Source organism: Antedon mediterranea, chromosome 5 (assembly GCF_964355755.1).
Source record: "Antedon mediterranea chromosome 5, ecAntMedi1.1, whole genome shotgun sequence".
NCBI classification, from domain to species: domain Eukaryota; kingdom Metazoa; phylum Echinodermata; class Crinoidea; order Comatulida; family Antedonidae; genus Antedon; species Antedon mediterranea.
Genome location: NC_092674.1, coordinates 11,002,104 through 11,017,997, shown reverse-complemented (window position 1 = coordinate 11,017,997; position 15,894 = coordinate 11,002,104). Strand labels below are relative to the sequence as shown.

At 31.5% G+C, this 15,894-nt stretch overlaps 1 protein-coding gene across 7 annotated transcripts in view; it reads left to right on the top strand.

Annotated features, from left to right (window-relative positions):
* Positions 1–15,629, top strand: part of LOC140048819 (C-Jun-amino-terminal kinase-interacting protein 4-like) — a 61,863-nt gene extending 46,234 nt beyond the window's left edge. For 5 of the 7 annotated variants that reach the window (XM_072093614.1, XM_072093615.1, XM_072093613.1 and 2 more), the window contains 7 exons: positions 1,157–1,305; positions 1,892–2,063; positions 2,526–2,639; positions 3,108–3,287; positions 6,802–6,858; positions 10,249–10,368; positions 11,757–15,629. In XM_072093614.1, the coding sequence (XP_071949715.1) occupies positions 1,157–1,305; positions 1,892–2,063; positions 2,526–2,639; positions 3,108–3,287; positions 6,802–6,858; positions 10,249–10,368; positions 11,757–11,872 (908 nt within the window). In that variant the 3' untranslated portion in view covers positions 11,873–15,629. Of the gene's footprint in view, positions 1–1,156; positions 1,306–1,891; positions 2,064–2,525; positions 2,640–3,107; positions 3,288–5,309; positions 5,768–6,801; positions 6,859–10,248; positions 10,369–11,756 lie in introns of those variants that run through there. The other 2 variants (XM_072093616.1, XM_072093617.1) reach the window with 2 other exon arrangements.
* The last annotated feature ends 265 nt before the right edge of the window (positions 15,630–15,894 follow it).

The window sequence follows — 15,894 nt, the reverse complement described above, 5'->3', positions numbered from 1 at the left end:
ATCTTATGGTGTAAAAAATGATTTTAGCTACAACCATGTGTTCCATTTTCAGCAGTAAAATAACCAAAAAGGCACATGTTTAAGCAGCCATTAAAAAAAAATAAAAAATAACACCAACAAGATTTTTTTATTAACTACTATTGAAAAATTAAATATCCAGAAAATATAAAACCCACCTTCTCAAAAAATTAGGTTGTTTTATTACAGCCTCAACAAATTAGACGAAATTTTAACATTCGAATACCCTAAAATTGTTTAAAAAACATCGGTGTAATTCACCCTTGTTTGACACAGATATAATGGCTTTGTCGATAAAAAAACAATATCACGTGGTTCGTAGATGCTGTGTCAAAGGTTTTCATGAATTATTCATTAGTATAATAAAACCAAAAGTTCCAATTGGCCAGTTTGCAAAAACTTAATATTTATTTTTAAAAACAAAGTTGCTTCCGGGTAATTGTTCACGCTGTCTCGTGTGCAAAAACGATTCGCTGCCGATAGAGGACTCACTACTATTTTTCCCTGGTGAATTGAATGTGAATTGAGATGTCAAATTTGTCATTTATTTCTGATGGCTATGTTCAACTAGGCTATAATTGTTGGAAATTGTATTGGGAGGCTTAACAAATGTTACTGCCCAACCATACCAATTAAAAACAGGGTCAATCGGTACTCTAAGAAAAAATACTAGGCTACTAAAGAAACTCACTCATGCATGCAATTTAAAATAATAATGTTATCAGTTACAAAAAATGCCTACTCTATTTTGGATCAAATTGGGTTTGCCAGCTTGGATCATATGCAGTTGTTTTTGTTAGGTGTAATCTTTTTCATTTACCTACAACTTTCTAGTATAGTATTCTTTGCATAGACCTTTTTGCAGTTTTAATATAAAAAAACGAAACAAATTATGATTTTACTTATAAAAAGACAAATTAAATGGTTAAATTTAACCAAAACCCCATTGTCTGACGGTCATTTTGGCTATATTTTGCTATAAATTACACCTTTTTTCAGGTAAATAATTTTTTCTGATTCAATTTTTAAACAGAATGATAATAATTTAAAACATTAAAATGGCATATTCAACAACAACATTTTAAAAGAAATGTCAAGGGGCAATATATCTTTAAATAAATGAAATTGTTACTTTCAGATGGACAGTGGGATCTAAGTAACTACCATCTGCTAGACTTAAGCAAACCAAATCATTCTATACGCTGCCTTATGGTTGTTTATGATAGAGTATGGTGCGGAGTACGCAACAAAATTCACATCATTAATCCACTCACATTGAAAATTGAGGTAAGTAAAATTTACCCGCATTGAAAATTAAAGTTATCTAAATTGTTTTTCTCCACATTTATGCGGAAGCTATATTCAACAAGAATTCAATGTTTTTTTATACATGCCATCCTGATGCAAATATAAGCCTACCTCCTACTTTTGATGATTTTGTGCAAAATAACCCACTAAGGTATCAATATATTGAGATATCCGTGGCGTAATGCAGAGGCTCCTCTCTTTGGACCCCAACAATGCTGGAGGGCTTGTGTGTTTTTAACCTTTTTCGACATATTTTAATGCATGTTGTTTCCTTTAGGGACCCTGTAAGCTCCGAGGCCCATGGATTTAGCCAGTGAGCTCTCATAGCCGTTGCACCACTGGGGATATCAATAGTAATACAGATGGTGTATGACCCTTATATCAAAACCTACAAGACCTTTTTTATATATATTATATATTTACTTTTAACTTATTTTTTTCCTATTGAACTCCTAACAGCATATTTCATATTTTAGGCCTTAAATAATTTTGCTACACAAGAAAACTGTTCCCCAAGATTGGCTATGAATTTCTTTTCTTTTACTCTATTACTTTTTTTTAATAGAAATCCTTCGACGCCCATCCACGTAAGGAAAGTCAAGTACGTCAAATAGCCTGGCAAGGTGATGGTGTATGGATCTCAATACGATTGGATAGTACACTACGACTTTACCATGCACACACATGTGAGCACCTTCAAGATGTTGATATTGAACCATATGTCAGTAAAATGTTAGGTAAGACCAGTTCACTTTGATGTAAATGTTAGCAAATAACTCTCGTCTTCCATACAGTATAATTGGATTGAAATACACATAAAGTGTCTTTGGGCAGCCAACAAACAGTGCTAATTAGTCTGTCCACATTGATAGGAGTTGAAATGGACCAGTATACAAAATGGACTTGGGCTTACTCCTAAATAAACAACCTAACTGAGCCTAACCCACTAAATAATCTTTCCCACCATAAATGATCTTGGCAATAAAAACTAGGTCCAAACATATGTTGTCCCAATCGTCTGTTCGTTTCTACTTCATGTTTTGTTGTATAGAGCAATGAAGCCATTTGACCTAACGTCCTACTTGAGCACATCGCATGGTGTTATTTATGTACAAGTGGACTGTTCCATTTGGGATTAGGGTTTGACGTCATAAAATTGCATTTGTAAAATTGAGAATACATTAAAATAAAATTTTCAGGTACTGGAAAGCTAGGCTTCTCATTTGTACGTATCACAGCCTTACGGATTGCTTGCAATAGATTGTGGGTTGGTACTGGAAATGGTGTCATTATATCAATACCTCTCTCAGAAGGTAAGTTTTTCATATTATTTTATACTAAAATATAACCTACAGGCTACTTAAGTTCTTTATAATCAGATGAAAATGCACATTCCCAAATACCCAAACATTTTTTTATTCCCCTTTGTATTGTTTAATTAATGTGACAAAAAATCAACTCTCCCAAACCATAAATATTTTGGTTGAGAATTATTTTCTACCTTTGAAAAAACCCAGAAATTTGGGCCAGTTTGTTTGGGAGAGTCTATTGTATTTTGCATTCTACTTTTCTAAACAGTGACTAACTGTATAACTGTAAAGAAAAATTTGTATTTTGAGTGTTTGCCAAATGTGTCCCCAACAAAAAGTTCAGTCATTTTTTTTGTTAGTACATGTGCAATAACCATACGTTGCAGCAGTGTTATTTAAAACAGGACTTCAGAAAGCACTGGCCAACCATCCGCTAAAAAGTAAATAATTATGTACTTTAAACATTTTTAGCAACAAAATCAGCAGCTAGTAATACAGGGGTGCGCCCAGGTGGCGTGATCCGTGTGTACGCAGACAGTAACAGCGATAGTGTGAGACCAGGCAGCATGATTCCTTACTGTAGCATCACCCAGGCGCAGCTCTCATTCCACGGACACCGTGATGCTGTTAAGTTCTTTGTTGCCGTTCCAGGTATGTAGAAATGCTTTTTAATGGTAAAAACATTGTTTAATATTGCGAGGGTTTTACAAGAAATTGCTGCAGACTACGGAAGGTTTTGTACTCAAAAAACTCAACTCAAACACAAACTTCATATTTTCCATGATAATCAATTCATTAAACAAATATCCTAATAATGGCATTACTGTAGTCTCCTGATATTTCATATAATTTTCCACTCTCCCGCTAAAATACAATATTTTCGACATTTTCCGCCTTTGGTACACCATGAAATACCCATGTTTACTATTATACGTAGATGCCAATATCTTTTTATTTTTTTATAGCGCCCTAATTACAGTAGTTTGATGTATTTTTCAAAGTATTATAGCACACTCTATAGTTTGGATATGCTTCAAAAATCCTCCAGATATTTAAGTTTTCTAAGTTCTACCAAAGTTAGTGATAACTGTCCCCATGATTACAACTTACCTGGTTAAGTAACTAAGCCTGATTGGGATGTGTCTGTATGTCATGCTATGCTTAGCTGGTTTTCAACTTCTCATACCTTATTGTTATTTGTTATGGCATGTGGTACCATGTCACTCAATAAATAACATAAGGCTATATAGATTATTAGGCTATACAACTAAGAGAGTGAGGTAGTCACATATGCATATTTAAACTGTTTGTGTTACATTGTCACTTTTGCGACTGAGCTGCTTATTGCATAAAAACCATTTTGTTCTTGTGTTTATTGAATGGTTGTGAGGTATCAATACTATATTAATTCAATTGTGATTGCTAAATGACTACATTCAATTTAACATTATACTAGTATGATATCTCTTAATACAGTAGAACCTCTCCTTTGGGACACCCTATTCAGGTGACACCCTACTAGGGAATACTTTTTTTTCAGCCAGCCAAATTGTGTCCAAATTTGGGAAAAGTTGACAAATATCTTTGGCTAAAAAAGAGCTTGATGTGTTATTTTTGCGACTAAGCTACTTATTGCATAAAACCCTTTGAATTTAGTAATTACTGTTATTCTGAAATTCATTCATTCTTTGAAATTGAACTAAATACTGAAAATATCTATCAATTCATGTGAAAATGTTAACATCATGCCATGTGAAGTATAGAGGCATCTAATTGTTCCTGTTTCATTCTTAATACCTTGCTATTAAAATCATTTCATAATATAATTTCCACATGAACAAACTATGAGGTTGTGCTGCTGATAATGTCACTCTTCCCTAATTCTAAAACAGCAAGTCTAAACTGTTTTATGATATTTCAGTTTGGAGGAATTCATTTTGTCCATTTACAGGGATATATGCCTACAAAGACCATGGACTCTATTAGATCTATGCATAGATCCATGCCTAGACTGTTATTTGTTTCCCTGAGTTCACAAAACTCAGAAAAATAATTCATCAAGTTTGCTGAATAACTTGTTCAAAATAAGTTTCTACAGTTTGTTGCAGTTTGTTTATACTAGCAAACTTTTCAAAGCTTTCTCAGAGCAAAACTCAGAGTTTGCTTCAGTTTGTTTATACTAGCAAACTTTGCAAAGCTTTCTCAGAGCAAAACTCAGAGTTTGCTTCAGTTTGTTTATACTAGCAAACTTTGCAAAGCTTTCTCAGAGCAAAACTCAGAGTTTGCTTCAGTTTGTTTATACTAGCAAACTTTGCAAAGCTTTCTCAGAGCAAAACTCAGAGTTTGCTTCAGTTTGTTTATACTAGCAAACTTTGCAAAGCTTTCTCAGAGCAAAACTCAGAGTTTGCTTCAGTTTGTTTATACTAGCAAACTTTGCAAAGCTTTCTCAGAGCAAAACTCAGCGTTTGCTTCTGTTTATAAACTAATGTTTGCTAGTATAGGCATATAGTTTATCATCTTTGTCTACGGGAACATTGAATGCTATATCATGAATAATTTAACCCATGTACCATGTAACAATAAGGCTCCTATCTTACAAATATGTTATATTAGAATGCATTCAATATATACTTCTTTGCTTTTCTTTTTCATTTTTTTCTTCTATTTCATTAGCTCAGGGATATTACCCTGGTATTTTGAGTAATAAAAGTAAGTTGATGCAAATATTATGCTTACCCATAACCTCCTAACACATTGGTTGATGGTAGCTAAACAATTTTTGCTTCTTTAAACATCTCTTTTCTTGCTTTAAATTTTCAATCACAAATCATGCCCATCGGAAGTAAATTGAGAATGGCCAAACCGTTTTGAAATCAACTCGCACACTAATCCAAAAAATGTACTGATGGCCTTACTGCTTCCGATTGGTTTGCAAATAGGTTTTGCTTCAATTTCAACCTCATCATAGCTGAAGTGAACAACCTGGCATAACCAGCTACATTAATCTACAATAATAATTTCATTGTTTTGCAAATAATCACGCTTAAAATTCTGCCTTTCAGGATTGACTAAACTGATAGAAATCAAATTCAGTGCTCTAAACATTTTCACAAGCAAATCTATTCCACTTTCACACATATTCTTGCTTTTAATTTGTTATTCTGATCTTGCATTATACAAATTTTAAACTGAATTTTCATATCTAAATTTATAAATGAAAGTTATGATAATGATTAAGATATTGGTATATAAACAGTCATACATTTCCGCCCTCAAATAACAACTAGACAGTATATTAGAGATTTAATTTAATGTGGATTGATAGTAAACTTGAATTTTTTTTAAATCAATTTAAATTAAAATATCAAGTTTAGTTTAACATTAGTATTGATAGTTGAAGCTTTACTGTGGTTTTGTATTGTAAAAGTCTTCTTTTCTATGTTTGCTGTGTATATACAGTTTTAGACTGATGACCCAGGAAATCTTGGTAGTAGTGACATAACCCATTGTTCACTTGCACCTAAATTAAATTTCGAAATTTCTTTTTTGTTGTTGTATTGTCGATAAGGATACTGTTTTGTGTTAACAGTCAGTGTATACAAATATGTACTGTAGGTTGCAATGATGTATTTTTATATAAATGAATGGGTGTCAATGATGGTCTATTTTTATATTAGAATTTGCATATTTTAGTACTACAGGTGTATGATTAGTATTAGTGCATAACATTCATAAAAATGATGAATAAAATATCGGTGGCTTTTGTAGTTTATATGTGAGATGATATTGATATACTGTATTATAAAGACATTTTGCAATCAAGGAAGTTTGCTGAATAACTAAATAAATAAGTTTATAGTTTTCTGTAATTTGTTTATACTAGCAATTTTGGAAAGCTTTACTTGCCAAACTCCCACCACCCATCTCCCTTTCTCTCCCTCTCTTTTCAAATACAGAGTACAGTACCTACTTATTTTGTTGCCCAATTATTTACACCCTTGATTTGCCTTCTCCCTATCTGGTGTTATTTAAAGAACATGAAGTATATAAATAATGCGAAACCCATTTTTGAGGTTGTACACATGACTAATATGCTAATTTCACTAACACAGGTGGACAGAACAATACTAATATATTTCAAATACTATTCATTCATATCCTAAAGTTATAGAAAAGGGTGTGATAAGTTACGGCATGAGCGTGTGGAGAAACCTGAAAGAAGGTAAAAAGTAGAGACTCTCTTACTAGACCTCATCTATCATTCTTCTTCATTAATGTGAACTAATTACATAGTTATATAGAAGAACTAGAGTAGAACGCACTCTTCAACCTAATTGGTTTCTGTATCTGACCTCCAGGTATCCCAGAAATTCAAATTGACAAATACACATAGAAAACTGACAGATACAGAACTATTAACTCTGAAATGAGTAGCCTCTGTGTATCACATATTCTCGACTTGTGTATAAAGTTGAAATAAGAATTTACCACATGTCTGATTGCCCCATATTTTATATAATAAACGAGAATGTTCACCACCACACATTTATATCATTTGAAATGATCTATATAATGTTTATACATTCCATATAATGTTTAGTATAGAATAGTATTGTAATAAGGGTTGATAAAACTTCTTTTGACTGAATAAGCCTAAAGCAAAATTGATATTGCGCATGCACTGGTTCTCTCTGTATTTGTCATAGTCTGAGTGTTTGGCAGGAATGATGCTCTAGTAGTTCAACTGCTGTACTATATACAAGCAATATACCATAAAAAAAACTTCGAAAAGAAGCCCATGGACTTTTGAGGTGGGCTTCTTTTGAGATGGGCTTCTTTTGAGATGGGCTTCTTTTCGAGATGGAATTTTTGTGGAGATTACTTTTACACACTGAAGAATATACAGTATATAATATACTGTACAGATGTAAAGGGAACCTTTTTTGTACTCTTTCATGGAAACATAAAGCAAGATTGTGTTTGTGTAGATATAATTCTTTATGCTCGCAAAAATGCTGTACTGTATTGTAGTAAACTGGGTACTTTTGGTCATCACGTTAGAGAATAAGCATGAACAAAATATATAATGGGATTTTAGCTGGACTTTAGGAACAGATTTATGTACATTCTTGCACATTTTGAACTTGAAGTATTTTAGTATAAGTTGTTTTTAATCTTTGTAAATAAAAAATCAAATCATATCCTAGCTATCTCTGATCTTAAGAATACAGTGTATCTCAAGATAAATGATCCTTTTTAAGACTAATTTTATATACTTTACTGCAATCCTTCCTTCCATAAACATTATTATGTTTTTAAGTTTCTAAATAATATGTATTTTTTTTACCTTTTATGTATTTTATTATGCATAATGTATTAATTGATATGATGGATTACTATCAGATGACACTGTCTTCTGACTTATATTCTTATAATAGATTGTTTGGCAATTTACGGACTTAAAATATCATTTGAATTATCACAATTATCTAAAAATAGATAACTTGATGAATTGTTTATCTATTTTTATATTATATTTATTTATGCAATTTTTTTAATTCTTCTGTTCTTCACTTACATTTGTCATTTTGTGTGTGAAATGTTATGATTAATCATTATAAAATCATCATAGCATAAATTATCAACCATGTCAAGTATTGTAATAGTTTATTTCTATTACACTGTATTTTTTTGCACATCGTTTACTGTACATCATAAAGCGGTCATTTACTGTACATCATAAAGCGGTCATTTACTGTACATCATAAAGCGGTCATTTACTGTACATCATAAAGCGGTCATTTACTGTACATCATAAAGCGGTCATTTACTGTACATCATAAAGCGGTCATTTACTGTACATCATAAAGCAAACAACTCTATTTTTATTTTTTTTTATTATACAGTAGAACCCACACTGTTGTCCTATTCAAGGAACACCTATTAATAGGACATTTTCCTAACAACAAGGAACAAACAAGGGGCTAACATATGAATGTTTTAACATACAGTCCACCCCTATTTGGCGGACACCCTTGTTAAGGGGTAACTTTGTAAAGTCCCAGAAGTGTCTCGGGTCGTGTTTCAGCAGCCAAAATTTAACCGTTAATTAATCGATAAAAATTAAACAATAATCAACTGATAAACTGCCTGTGGAAGCAGAGTTTAACTGATGCCAATGAGAAAAATTAACTGATAATTATCTCATTTAAATTATCGGATAAATGCGATAAATTTTTTACTTTTGACCTGAAGGACAAATTGTTGCGATGTGATTGGGCAACTGGTTAAAAAAATAACCGATAATGTTGTTTTGGCTGCGAAAACCTGGCCCCATTTTCCGATGTATTTTATCAACTGAATGCATCTCTGGAATAGATGGTTCAATAGAATCTATCTATTTTATCCAATACCATCTGGATTCTGATCTGATCTGATGTCACTTCACTTTGAGCATCTTTCTACAGTTGACATATAATTAACCATCACATCCGCAATTATTGCTTACTAGAGGAACCATCTTATTCACTAAGTTTGGGAACCACTAAGAATAGGTCATCATGACAATCTCATATTAATTTGAGTAGAAACACTGTGTGATAATCATTTTATTAACTGTTTGAAATGTTTGCTGTGAATCTAGATAGAACTAATCAACTGTTTGTTAACATGCTGAAGCAGTGCTTGCAAAGCGCCTTCATTCTTTTTCCACATCATCCAAAGTGATCCATAACAAACTGATAAGATTCATTTTGAAAATCTATGTTACGTTGTTGCATTGTTTTTTTTTTTAGTATTTCAAATAAATTGCAAGAATGATAAATAACTCCTAACTACTATTCTTTTGATACTTAAAAATGTTGTAGCAACATATTTAACATTGGCCGCCTGAGCTACCTAAGCCACAAGACTTGTTGCCACCTATTGGCACCTGGCCCAATACCGCTACTTTCTTGCACCTACCCTTTGCCATTAAGACCATTTATTGTCCGCTGGTTTTTTACAAATAATATGTATATTAGACACCTGGGATGTTTAGACACCTGCAACATTCTATTTTTAAATTGGGCTACAATAGTAACAGTTTAATGCTTTACCATTTTATTTATTTATTTACTTATTTTTATAACAAAGAAAACAGCAGTGCCTAGTCTAATATTGAGTTTAATCCTTATTAATGATTTAATGCTATTTGTGATGTGATGATATATTCCTTTAAAATGTTATTGTAGACAGTTAGATCTAGGTTCTAGACAGCTATTTGACTTAATACAACTAGACAGTATACAGTAGGTAAACACACAATAGCAATTAGCATACATTTTCTACCATTTAGTCATTAATAATACATTTTGTGTAAACTTTTAAAATAGATAGATAGATGAAACAAACACACACTGATTGAACATATTTTATCAATTTTCTATTGTGTTTTACTTTCAATATGCTCTATTTTTCTATTATTATTGATTGCATTTTCCTAAATCTGAATGTTACATTCAGACTATTCTGGCCTTTACAACTTATGGCCTGTAATAACCTAAAGGGAAAACTGGAAACACATTCTATATGAAGAAATAGTAATTGATAATAAACTGTTTAATGATTACAGGAATTGCAAGTAATGTTAGATCAACGTCATCAAGTGGTGTTCCATTAACGGCAGATGAGCAATCTAGTAAAAATATCTTGGTACTCAGTGGAGGAGAAGGCTACATTGATTTTAGACAAGGTAAAATCCAACAAGAAGCTTAGCATTTTCCTCTTATTCTTTAACTTGAGTGATCTCAAGTCTCCCAGCACACTGGCATATGCCACACTTTCGAAAGAGCCTATACACATTATTTTATTATGGTTTTCCATTCTTTTATAGTGTTTAAAGTACTTCACGTTATTACCCCGGTCATTTTTGGATCAAACACAAATGGAGACATACTCCCATAATGCAGCCTCAGCGCAGTTGTTTTGCCAGGTACCCATTTGTACACCTGGGTGGAGAGAAGCAAAGTGCTTGCCTAAGACTACAAGCAACGCAGCAAGCATTGTACTTGATCTTACGATCAATAGTCTAACGTCCGATACACTACGCCACACGCCCTTACAATATGCTTAAAAATATAAATGTCCAATGTTGATGTTTTTTTTTATAATGCCTCTTTGGATGTAATTTCATAAAATTATAGTGCCCTCTATAGTTTTGGAAATACTTTAAAAACTCAAATTTTTCACTGTTGGGATTGTTTTTTTCTACTAGTTCTGTAGAACTAGGTTTAATTTTTTTTCCCCAATACCAGTACACTTTTTCAAATTTAACCTTGTGAAAATTGAATTTGACCGGAAAAAAATAAGTTTAAAAACTTAACAGTTATTCAGACATGTAAAGTGAGCCGGACGAACATGAAAATCTACAAATTTAACCACCCATATTTGCCGGTAAAACCAGTTTCCAAGCAATTATTGAACCATGCTCAGTACTTTTCAAATATATTAATGAATGCCTCAAGACATATTTATAGAATTTATGACATCTGTAGAATGTCTGTATATTTCCTTTTCTGATATCAACAACTTTATAAAGCTAATTTTACATTTACAATTTAATGTGCGTACAAAATTGGCATCTTATTCACAGTCCTCGTCAGTACATTAACACTCACATTTCTGTTTCTATTTTTGAAATTTTCTGCCGAAAATAGATCCTTGAATCAACTGAACTATAAAAAAATACCATTTAATGCTTCTTTAAAGGAAATGAATTTGGACTTTGAAAAGGATGTCTCAGAAAAATAGATTAATTTCTTGGCAATGTCATTGTAAAGTTGATAAGACACTATTTAATTACATTCGGCATGTTCATTTGCAGTCAAATAGCCCTGGTGTTTTGAATTCTGTGTACGTAACCGAAAAAATATCTAACATCATTGGTTTTTGACAAAACATTTATTCTTTGTTTTATAACACATTTGCAGTCCTGAAGGTACGAGATTAAAACAATATGGCGCTTGAAATTTGGCCACGGAGACACTACAGTCTATTCTATCTGAATTTCCTCAGTTTTCAGTTAAACTAAAAACCATTGCACACACTCAATATTCAATAATTTTATTTTAATATTTTCAGGTGATGATGAAGATGAGGAGACGGGAGCCAGTAACCTTGGCGATATGCAGAACAAACAAACAAGATCTGAACGAAGTCATCTTATAGTTTGGCAAGTGACTGGAGTATCGGAATGATGTCCTCTCAAACAAACTGGACTTCTTTACCAGCATTTTTTCAATGAGTTTAATAATGCTTTAAATCTGAGTTGGCTGGCCCAATATGTATTGTCCATAAAGTTTTATAGAACCAGTTGTGTACTTATAAACGTATCGTCATTCATTCAGTTGATTCAGTGCAATATGATCTGTATCACCTCTATAGAGGGCGCTATTCAGTTGATTAGTAGTCGATTACACTCCCACTCCCACCATGAAACTAAGAGTGTGATCAGTAATAATCTACACAATTTCCTCGCATATAATAAAACCTTATGGATGTACATGAAAGACATAGTTACTATACTGAGTGACAATATCAATTTGAATAGAGTGACACCTTTGTTGTTTAGCAAACAGATCTATTACCAGCAAGAAAACATAGTTTACTAAATGTGTATATTAATTCAATAGATTTTATGATTCAGGTTGAAGAGTGGTGCTATAATGTTGCAGAGGAATTCTAATATCTCTTATAAGGAATTCTGATGTGCCAGGGAACATCCTTAAAACAGTTTAAAAGAAAGAAAGTTTCAACAATTTGAAACCTTTTAAATCTTAATAGGTGTTAATAATAAATTAATCAGTGACAACAGTAATGAAGATTTCCCTATTCCATTGGAATTAAGGCTTTCCCGATGTTTTCCCAGTTCCTCCTGCTGGAGAGAATTTAAGAATATTTTGGATGAGAGAGGGATAATAATAGATATAACAAGTAAATAAATTAAATCAAAACTAACGTTGTAAATGCCATTTGTAAATTATTCACAAATATGTATAAAATTTTAAAATTTTATTTTGATAATACCAGAATCTTATATAGCGCTTTAAACAATTATTGTAAGCTCTGCAATGTCAAACATACACTGTACATATCATATTGCTGCTTTGGTTTTAAAACTTCTTGTATAATCTATCATTTCACCTGGTTGACTGTACTGTATCATAGGAAACTTCTGTTATGCAGGTGTAACACATGTGGATCCTGTATTATGTTATGGTTAGGTGTATGGCTTATGGTACAGGCATCACATGTGATACATATGTTACACAGTATTAAAGAAATTGGCTGATACTGACAAATTATAGACACAGTACAAAGAATTGGCTAATAAATAACTTTACCAAGAGGTTACTGTACTACAATATGAACACAAGAGAAATCTGATGAGATATAAAAGTCAATCAAGCGATGATTCTTGTGTCTATTAAATTGACATTTGGCATATGAAGATGTTGCTATATATACGTACCAACCTTACAGTGTACTATAGTTGATTATAATGTAAACACATTAATTCTTGTTGGCTGGCAATGTGCAAATTGTATAATGTTGCAAAATGTGAATGATTGTGCAACAATGAAGATATTCACACATTTAGTAGTATAGGGGTTAATCATGAGGTTATTCAATAATCTTAACATGAAAAAAAAACCTGATATATATATTTGAAGGTTTGTGACTTTTGGCCAATGCTCTAATTCATCCTTGCATCCTTAATTTGTTTTTATTTTTAATACCAATGTTGAACAATATTGACACATGTCCCTTTGATTAAAGGTTATTTCTACTATTTGGCTGTTTTTGATTAACTTATAATTTGCTTATTATAATCATTTGTATAAGTTTAATCTTGTTACCATAACAGTGTGTGATATAAATGTTCTTTTTTATTATTCACTATTGTGCCTACGAATATTACTATAGTATAATTTTAATTTTGTTCTGTATTTTATTCTTTAATTATAAATAATGATAGCTTTTTTAACATTTTAAAAGCTTGTATAGTTTGATATTTTTTACTAATTTTCTCTTTTAAAATTAATCTTTTTAATATTCTTATTAATTTATGATCTGTCTACACTTTTCTCTGCGCTGCTCTATACCATTTGTGCTATTTAATATTGCCTAGAACTACAAGTGAGATTTAATATATAATCCTTTTTAAAGGATAATGTTAAAACTAAACTTTAGACAATTCATAACATTGTCATATCAACATCACATTATTAATACACATGTTTTTTTGTATTAGGAACCATGTCAACATTATTTACTGTAGTTACTGCAGTAATTACATTTGATTACTCTTAACAAATATATGCAATTATTTAGCAAGCTAAGGTAATATACACACATTGCAGTAACTACCATACCACATTGAATCCAAGATCATACATTATTTCAGTCAAACAATGCTGTTTACTGCAGTAGCTGCAGTAAAATAGTTGTTACATAGTCCATGAGAGCTATACAATAAAATACATTTTTAAAGTGAATGGATCAACTACTTATAAAATACTACACATATATGTGATAAAGGAATTCAAGATTCACAATATTTAAAACATTTATTCATCCTTCAAGAATACGTTACATTGCATGCACGGTACACAGAATACAAAAATATGTCTTACAATGTACACATACACAAAATAAAAAACAGCAAAAAATAATATATGATATAAAATATACCATATATATTTTTAAAAAATAAATGGACAATTGCCTTGTAATGTTGGTTTATTGTGTGGTCTATCAATGTACACATGGTATCATCAGATCAATAATTTAGCTTAAGTAAATTTCAATTGTAAAGTTTTATGGGAAATGGTGTTATGGAGAATTTTAACAATATTTTATCTGCACATTTTCTAATGGTGACGGCAGTATTGGTGACTGTACTAATTATTTATGTATATTTGTTTTAATTTTGGCAATACTCAAGCTATATCGAAAGTAAAACATACCTATTAATAAACTAATCAATGCAACGGGTAAAAAGAATGATTTTAACTTTATTTTAAAAAATAATTCTTTTATTTTTAGAGGTAATTGTTTATATAAAAATACACTATAATGATAAGATTTATTTTTATGCATGACAAGTTACTTTTTTTAATATTTTGTTTTTGGTTGTCTGGTCTATTATTTCATTGGTTTTGGTACATTTGTTGGTATTATTATTTTACTTTTGGAATACCATATTGACTCGGTATATTCCTCCAGCTGTTACTCTTTATAGTGAAAACTATGTGGTTAGATACTGTAGGTCTATAACAACCACATAATAGGCCTATACAGTATATCATTTCATTTATAATGAAATGACATTATACCTGTATTTGTGGACAGGGAGGGCTTGTATCCGATTACCTAGTGATAGGGTGTGGAGTGTCATTTATGTGAAAATAACTTTATATTTGGTGATGGGCTTATGGTTTTACCAAAGGCGGGGTTATATCCGATGCCATGTGTCAACTCATAAAGACGTCCTTTTGTCAATGTTTGAGTATAATTTCATTATTTTAATGAATGATGTTTATAATTAGTAAATAATGCTCTTAATCTTTACTCTATGAATACTGTGTCTATACCAATATTTTTCTTTTTAAATGAACTCGATGGAATGCTGCTGTCGATAATGAATTTCAAAATGGTCTTGTATAAATGTGTTGTGTAAAATACTGATGATATCCGTTTTAAAGATAGACTGTAGCTATTTCTGAATATTAATATAATGATTGTACATATTTAAATAATACATGTGGACGATGTCTAACGGCATTAAATTTTAATAATAGCTTCAGATAAATGTACCATATGTATGTCTTCTTAAGTTGTATGAAAATCGCATGTTAGATTGTGACAGATTTTATTGGATTGCTTGATGTTCTGACGTAAACGTTGAAGACGTATACGTCCTATACCTAAATAAAGTCTTTGCGAATGATATTCTGTCTTATGTCTTCTTTATCATCTTGCGTCGTGATTGGGGAGGGTGAATGGGATAGGCTATAGGCCTACACTACCGTCGCGTGTATGACGTGTTTGTTTTTCAAGGATATAATGCTGTCGTATTTATAGGCCTACATTATGTTAGACATTTTATTGAGGTGGCCAATGATGTGTTATGTATTTAAGAAGTTATGGTAGAATCAGAATATGTTAATACAATAGTTTAAGTTCTTTTTATTCATCCATAAGAAAATATAATAAC